This window comes from Giraffa tippelskirchi, chromosome 7 (assembly GCF_054371585.1).
Source record: "Giraffa tippelskirchi isolate mGirTip1 chromosome 7, T2T-mGirTip1v1.2.pri, whole genome shotgun sequence".
Taxonomy (NCBI): domain Eukaryota; kingdom Metazoa; phylum Chordata; class Mammalia; order Artiodactyla; family Giraffidae; genus Giraffa; species Giraffa tippelskirchi.
The window spans coordinates 67,205,510-67,214,424 of NC_137281.1; the positions used below are offsets into that span (position 1 = coordinate 67,205,510).

At 37.4% G+C, this 8,915-nt stretch overlaps 1 protein-coding gene across 1 annotated transcript; it reads left to right on the forward strand.

Moving 5' to 3' along the window:
• Nucleotides 1–7,635: 7,635 nt before the first annotated feature.
• LOC145513134 (olfactory receptor 4P4-like) lies at nucleotides 7,636–8,562 on the forward strand. Its single transcript, XM_081508567.1, has one exon. It carries the CDS (start codon nucleotides 7,636–7,638, stop codon nucleotides 8,560–8,562), a length of 927 nt encoding a protein of 308 aa, XP_081364693.1.
• The last annotated feature ends 353 nt before the right edge of the window (nucleotides 8,563–8,915 follow it).

Below are 8,915 nucleotides of genomic sequence, written 5' to 3' on the forward strand. Positions count from 1 at the left end.
TAGTGAAATGAATTGTTCTATTAGAAAACTGGGCTATATATCTTGACATTATTGACTTATAGGATTTATATTTATCTAATTTTGTCACTTTTTTTGCTTCTAATTTATTTGGTTTTAATTGGAAGACATTTTCTTTACAATATTGCATTGGTTTTTGCCATACGTCACCATGAATCAGCCTTAGAGACAGGGGTCATTTTGCCGTTTTTTTAAATATTTTGTCCATGTGGGCTTTTATCATGCAGAAAATTTAAATGTACTATATGATTCTTTGTGAATTTGTTTTAGTACTTTGCTTTATAAATTTCCTATGCTATGATAGAAATTCTTTCTAATTATTTTTCAAACACTTTTTCTAATTTTGCTTGATACATTTATACCTTTCAATTATCTGGAATATAATTTTTTTATGTGCCCTATGAGATACTTTTTTTTTCCTCCAGAGAGTAATTCAAAGTCCTCACACCCAGTTACTGAAAAGTACATTATTTTACATCAACTTGAAATTTCAAAAAAAGCATAGACTAAATTTCAACATATTTATATGTTTACTTATTGACTATGTTCAAGTGAAGAAATTTGTCTTTAGCAATTACTCTTTAACTGCCATAGTTTTATAATATACTTCAATTCTGAAAGGTATGTCTTTCCTTTGTGTACTTTCTTTTTAAAAGTTAGGTTAACTATGTTGTTATTAACTGTTTCTGAGGTTTGAAATCAAATTCTCAAATTCAGGAAAAATTGTCAGAATATTTTGTTTTAATTGTTGAATGCATTGATTAATTTAGAAAAAATTAACATTCTTTAATGTCAGATGGAGTAAAGTGCAGTATTCAATTGCTCTTATAACATTTCAGAAACACATGTATCAATGGATAAGCTTTATCTTTTTATGAAATGGAACTTTGAGTGTAACAATTCTGTGATACATTTTATAGCAGGTTGCACACAGGAAGAGATGTAGTGTTATATTTTGCACCAAAGAGAAATTTCACTTTAATTAAAATATTCTACGACTTGGTCCTGTGAGCATGTAATAAGCCTGGTGGGGTTTTTTTTGTTTTTGTTTTTTAAAAAGGAGTTTCAATTCAAAGAGGCACAAGATGATGGAAGACACTGAGTGAAAAAGAATCTTTGAATGCAGTCTCCCCCTCCCTTCATGATGCTGTCATAAAAGGAAGTGCTATAAAGTGGGACTAAAGGACAAAAATGATGAAATTTCCTATGGTAGGCTGGAAAGTGAACTGGGAAATAGATTGATTACTGGAAGGCAAAATGTACTGCTCAGCTGATCAGTCGTGTTTGATTCTTTGCGACCCCATTGAGTGTACCACCCCCCTCCCCAAGCTCTTCTGTGTGTGGAATTTTCTAGCAAGAAAGCTGGAGCGGGTTGTCATTTCCTACTCCAGGGGATCTTCCTGACCCAGGGATCAAACCTGCATCTCTCACACCTCCTGCATTGGCAGGATTCTTTATCACTGTGCCACTGAGGAAGCCAAATGTACCAGAAGCCCATACAATGGAGCAAACTTTCCCCAAAGATGTGCTCTTTGCTCTTTCTTGCCCTCCATTTTGAAAATGTTCATGAAAAAGTTTATTAAGACACTTCCTGAAAAAGTCACCCAGATGTCCCATATTTAAAATTATGACCTCATTGAAATCTAATGACGTTATTAAACTGTCAGAATTTAGTATACATTTAGTTACTGAGAAGGACTAAGTAGATCCTCTTGCCCTTGAAGAACAAATAGCCTCCATGCTATTTCATATGTACCAGAGACTGAAAAATCACTTTTAAGGTAGAATACTGAAATTTCATCTAAAATTTGACCCCCCACCCAATGTTTCATCTTTTACTTATTCTGCCCTTCATAGTAGATGTGCGACTGAGGAATTTACCATAATTGCATAAGTTAATTTTTCTTGGACTATAATTGCTTTACAATGTTGTGTTAATTTCTGCTGCACAATGAAGTGAATCAGCTATATGTATACATAATTTCCTCTTGAGTTTCCCTTCCACCTACCCATCCAACTCATTTAGGTCATCACAGAACATCAAGCTGAGTTTCCTGTCTTTTATAGTTTGTTCCCACTAGCTAGCTAGCTATTTTACACTTGGTGGTGCATATATGTCAATCTTAATCCCCCAATTTGTTTCACCTTCACCTTCTTCCACTGTGTCCACATGTCCATTCTCTATGTCTATGTCTCTATTTCTGCCTTGGAAATAAGTACATCTGTATCATTTTTTTCCAGATTTCTCATATATAATTATTAATATACAATATTTGCTTTTCTTTTCTGGCTTATTTTATTCTGTTTTACAGACCCTAGGTCTATCCACATCTCTACAAATGACCCTATTTTGTTCATTTTTATGGCTGAGTAATATTCCATTGTGTATATATACCACATCTTCTTTATCCACTCACATGTTATTGGGCATTTAGGCTGTTTCCATGCCCTGGCTATTGTAAATAATGCTGCAATAAAAACTGGGGTACATGTGTCTTTTTGAATTCTGTTTTTCTCAGGGTATATGCCCAGGAGTGGGCTTGTTGGTTCATATTGTAGTCCTATGGTTAGTTTCTTTAAGGAATATTCATACTGTTCTCTACAGTGGCTGTATCAACTTACATTACCTCTAACCATGAAAGAAGGTATCCTTTCCTCCATACTTCCTCCAGCATTTATTGTTTGTAAATTTTTTGATAATGGCCACTCTGATCGTTGTGAGGTGAAAACTCATTGTAGTTTTGATTTTCATTTCTTTAATAATTAGTGATACTGAACATCTTTTCATGTGCCTCTTGACCATCTGTATGATTTCTCTAGAGAGATGTCTCTTTATGTTTTCTGCCCATTTTTTGATGGTTGTTTGCATTTTGATATTGAACTCCGTGAGCTGTTTGTATATTTTTGAGATTAATCCTTTGTCTGTTGCTCCATTTGTAAATGCTTTCTCCCATTCTGAACGTTATCTTCCCATCTTGCTTATTATGGTTTCCTTTGCTGTACAAATGCTTTTGAGTTTAATTAGGACCTATTTGCTTTTTTTTTTTTCATTAAGCTAGGAAGTGGGTCAAAAGTCTTGCTTATGTCAACCAGTATTTCTCTTATGTGTTTTTCTAATAATTTTATAGTGCCCAGTCTTACATATAGGTGTTCAATCCATTTTGATTTTATTTTTGTGTATGATATAGTAGGTCAGCTTTCCCAATACTATTACTGAAGAGACTGTCTTTTTCTCATTGTATATTCATGCCTCATTTGTCATACATTAGGTGCTCATCAGTATGTGGGCTTATTTCTGAGCTTCTATCCTTTATCATTTGTCTATATTTTTATTTTTGTGCCAGTAAAATTCTGTCTTGATTACTCTAGCTTTGCAGTATAGTTTGAAGTCACGGAGTCTGATACTTCAGCTCTGTATTTCTTTCACAAGATTGCTTTGGTTATTTGGGGTCTTTTTTTCCATCAGTCAGTTCAGTTCAGTTCAGTCACTCAGTCTTGTCTGAGTATTTGAGACCCCATGGACAGTGTTTCCATACAAATTGTAAAAATTTTTGTTCTAATTCTATGAAGAATGCTATTGGTAATTTGATAGGGATTGCATTGAATCTATAGATTGCTTTGAATAGTAAATTCATTTTCACAATATTTATCCTTCCAATCCAAGAACATAGTATATTTCTCCATCTGTTTGTGTCATCTTCGGTTTCTTTCATTTCAGTGTTTTATAATTTTCTGAATATAGGTATTTTGCTTCATTAGGTTGGTTTATCCCTAGGCATTTTGTTCTTTATGTTGCAGTGGTAATGGGGTTGTCTCCTTAATTTTTCTTTCTGCTCTTTCATTGTTAGTGTATAGGAATGCAGGGGTTTCTGCACATTAGTTTTATATCTTTCAGCTTTACCAAATTTGCTGATTAGCTCCAATAGTTTTCTGGTGACATCTTTAGGATTTCTATGTGTAATATTATGTCATCTGAAAACAGATAGTTGGACTTCTTCTTATCCAATTTATATTCTTTTTTTTTTTTTTTTTAGTGCAAACTGTCTGATTTCATTTATTTATTTTATTTTATTTTTTTTCAAATAAATTTATTTCTTTTAGTTGGGGGCTAATTACTTTACAATATTGTAGTAGTTTTTGCCATACATTGACATGAATCAGCCATAGGTTTACATGTGTTCCCCTTCCTGGACCCCCCACCCACCTCCCTCCCCATCCCATCCCTCTGGGTCATCCCATTGCCCCAGCCCTGAGCATTTGTCTCATGCATCGAACATGGAATGGTGTTCTGTTTCACATATGATAATATACATGTTTCAATGCTATTCTCCCAGAACGTCCCACCCTCACCTTCTCCCTCAGAGTCCATAAGACTGTTCTATGCATCTGTGTCTCTTATTCTGTCTCGCATATAGGGTTATCGTTACCATCTTTCAAATTCCATATACATGCATTAGTATACTGTATTGGTGTTTTTCTTTCTGGCTTACTTCACTCTGTATAATGGGCTCCAGTTTCATCCATCTCAATATATTCTTTTCTTTATCTTCCCAGATTGCCATGGCCAGGACTTCACAAACTATGTTGAATAATAGTGGTGAGAGTGGACATCCTTGTCTTCCTCATGATTTTAGGGGAATGCTTTCACCACTGAGAATGGTATTTGCTCTATATTTGTCATAGATGGCCTTTATTATCTTGAGGTAGGTTCCTTCAATGCCCACTTTCTGAAGAGTTTTTATCATAAGTAAGTGTTGAATTTTGTCAAAACCTTTTTCTACTTCTTTTGAGATGATTCAGTCAGTTCAGTCACTCAATTGTGTCTGACTCTTTGTGACCCCATGGACTGCAGCACACCAGACTTCCCTGTACATCACCAACTCCTGGAGCTTACTCAAACTCATGTCCACTTAGTCGATGATGCCATCCAACCATCTCATCCTTTTTCATCCCTTTCTCCTCTTGCCTTCAATCTTTCCCAGGATAAGGGTCTTTTCTAATAAGTCAGTCCTTCACAGCAGGTGGCCAAAGAATTGGAGCTTCAGTTTTAGCATCAGTTCTTCCAATGCATATTCAGGACCGATTTCATTTAGGATGGACTGGATGGATCTCCTTGCAGTCCAAGGGACTCTCAAGAGTCTTCTCCAACACCATAGTTCAAAAGCATCAATTCTTCAGTGCTCAGCTTTCTTCATGGTCCAACTCTCACATCCATACATGACTATTGGAAAAACCGTAGCTTTGACTAGATGAACCTTTGTCAGCAAGGTAATGTCTCTGCTTTCAAATATGCTAAGTTTTTATTCTTTAATTTGTTAATATGAGATGTCACCTGGCTAGAGAAGTTCCTTCAGCATTTGTTGTAAACCTAGTTTGTTGTTGCAGAATTCTCTTAGCTTTTGCTTGTCAGTAAAGCTTTTGATTTCTCTGTCAAATCTAAGATCCTTGCTGGGCAAAGTAATGTTGATTGTAGAATTTTCTCTTTCATCACTTTAAATAGATCCTATCACTCCCTTCTGGCCTGCAGAGTTTCTGCTGAAAAATCAGCTGATAGCCTTATGGGGGTTTCTTGTATGCTGCTTTTGGTTTTCCTTTTCAGTTTTAATATTTTTCTTTGCATTTGTTTTTTATTACTTTGATTAATATTGTTTTAGTGTGTTTCTCTTACAGTTTATCCTGTCTAGGAGGACTGGTCAGAGCTTCCTAGACTTGAGTGGCCATTTCCTTTCACACATTAAGGAAATTTTCAAGTATAATCTTTTCAAATATCTTCTCAGACTCTTTCTTTTTTCCTTCTTCTTCCTGAGACCCCTAAACCTCGAATGTTAGTATGTTTAGTGTTGTCTCAGAGTTCTCTGAGATTACCTTCAATTTTTTTTCCATTTTGTGTTTCTTCTGCTCCTCAGTAGTTATTTCCACCATTCTATCTTCCAGCTCAATTACTCATTTTTTAAGCCACAGTTATTCTGCTGTTGATTCCTTCTAATGTACTTTTCATCTAAGTTATTGTGCCATTCACCTCCACATGTTTTCCTTAGTCCTATGTTTTTATTGAATATTTCTTGTATTTTCTCAATCTTTGTTTGCACTCTGTTTTTGTGATTTTGGATCATCTTTACTGTCATTACTGTAAATTCTTTTCTCATGTATTTTAAAAAATATAAGAATATATTTTCTCTTCACATATTTGGTATTGTAGGTTTTTACCTTGCTCCTTTGTCTGGAACATATTTTTTTGTTGCTTCTTTTTTTCTTCTTTTTTTGAATGGGACTGTGTTCCTGTCTTACTGATTATTTGGCCCAAGGCTTCCAACACTGGGGTTTGCAGAGAGTTGGGTAGAGCCAGGTCTTGGTGTTGAAATGTGGACCTCTGGGAGACCTCACTCGGTTAATATTCTCCAGTCACTCAGAGGTTCTTCCCACCTGCTTGGGCGTTGACATCCCCACCACTGTCAGCTAGGTGCTCTAAGGTGGGGAGATGCAGACTCTGCATTCTCCTTGGCTCCACCTCAATAAGTCGATTTTTTTTTTTTTTGCTCTTATTGTCACTGTATGTCTTTGCTAATAAACTTTATGTGTCGGTGAGATTGTGTGTATTGTGTATACTGCTGTACCCTTAGCAGCAGTTATAATGTTTGTACCATTTGGAAACATCAATATATATAGACTAGATGAATGACTTTTGAAATACATAAATAATTTGAAAAAGTTGCGTGTTTCAGGTATACTAACTTGCCCCTCTAAACGATCAAACCCACAGAAGCAATGGTGCCAAAGTCCAGCTCCTGCAGCCAGGAAAATGTTCTGAAGGGATGAACAGGGTCAGAGGAGAGAATGATGCAGCCTCTCACTCAAAGCACTGGGCTGCATGTTTATTTTAAGCATCAGGTTTTCTTTTATACTTTTACAAAAGCATTAGGTCAGAGGTATGACATCTTCAGTTTCCCCTCACCCAGATTTTCTGTCTCCATAAATCATTGTTGTCCATCAGAGTTCCCTCTTAAGTGTCTTTGTGATAACATTGTAACTCAAGTTTTTCTCTGGGCTGTATACCACATTCCTCAGTTTATTTCTTATCTTTCTAAATCCTGTTATCTCCTAGTAACTTAAGCTCAATATCTCCTAAAAAGGCTTTTAGCTATTAGTATCTCTAAAATTCCTAGTTTCTATAAGCTATAGTAAAATATGCCAACACTACAAAATACCTTAAACTTTTAGCTTCTAACTATGCTTAATTATTCCTAAATCCTAAACTCAGCAAACTGCTTTTGCCATAAACATTTCCCTTACAAGCAGATTTCAGATAACAATGTTTCCCATGGCCTCCAGCTGCGGCCTATGTGCTCATCCTCGAACATTCTTTGTAAAGATCCTTGAACAAATGTAAATTTATGGATTATTTCCTGGGGACAATTGCAGAAGGCTTTGTGCTTTCTCATGTAAGAACAATAAGCACCTTAACATACTTTCCAGCCAACTCAACCGAAGGAAGAAAAGGACAAGTCAGAATCACAAGACCTAACTCCTTCATCCCGGGACCCTGCCTGCGGGATGAGGAGAGGGGGTAGGGGCCATGCCTCCATTTTGTCAGTAATGCCTAAAGCAGCCCCCAACACAATGGGACATGAAAATGTCACAGAATTTATCCTCCTGGGGCTTTTTACTGATGAGAATGTGAAAGTTGCCTGCTTCATGCTGTTTTTACTTTGCTATATTGCCATTCTCTCAGGGGATCTACTCATTCTTCTCACCATCAGGGGCAGCTGCCTCAGTGAACAGCCCATGTACTTTTTCCTCAGCTATTTGTCCTTGATGGATGTCTGCTTCACCTCCACGGTGGCACCCAAATTGATCACTGACTTGCTGGCCCAGCAGAAGACCATCTCCTACAACAGCTGCATGGCCCAGATGTTTTATGCCCACTTCTTTGGAGCCACTGAAATCTTCATCTTGGTGGCCATGGCCTATGACCTCTGTGCCACCATCTGCAGACCTCTTCACTACATGGTCATCATGAACAGACGGGTGTGCTATGTCCTTCTAATGGCTTCTGCTGTGGGAGCCTTTAGCCATTCAATCGTGCAAGTATTAATTATTATTGGACTTCCTTTCTGTGGCCCCAATCAAATAGACCACTATTTCTGTGATGTATTCCCTTTTCTGAAGCTGACCTGCACGGACACTAGACTGTGGGTGATTGAAATCATTACCACCACAGGGGTGTTGTCCATTTTGACCCTTGTTGCCTTGGTGATTTCTTACATCATCATCCTGTCCACCCAGAGGACTCACTCATCCAAAAGCCGCCGCAAAGCCCTCTCAACCTGTGGTTCACACATCACTGTGGTCTTCATGTTTTTCTTGCCCCTCATCTTCACCTATGTCCCCACGGATGATTCTGTCAGAAACGACAAGGTCTTTGCCCTGTTTTACACCATGATTGTCCCCATGTTCAACCCTCTCATCTACACTCTGAGAAACGCAGACATGAAGAATGTCATGAGGAAAGTGTGGGACCTAGATAAACTTTCTGCAGGAAGATGAAGCCCTGGCTGTCCTGCCCTTTGCTGGATCTAGTTTTATCCACACAATCGTTAATGTTGACAAGTACAACAGATATAGAAGAAGCGTGTTCTGTCATTCAAAGCTACAACCCTGAAGAGTGAAGCCTCACTCAGCCACTCTCCCTCTGTCACTTGGCTGAGACTGCCTACAAAGGGAGTGGATCAGATGCCCTTCGGGTCCTTTCCAGCTCTGATATTCTGGAACATTCTGGAACATTCTGTCCTTTGTATTCCCTGACATGAAGAGTGCATTTCAGCACTTTTTTCAAGGAAAATTGTGAAGACTGCATGGTTGGCTTTTCTGACCTCTTTCAGGAAACAGATAATCTTGAG

What these genes read in the sequence shown, in the direction of transcription:
- LOC145513134 (XM_081508567.1), top strand. Translation starts at nt 7,636, where the DNA reads ATGGGACATGAAAATGTCACAGAATTTATCCTCCTGGGGCTTTTTACT.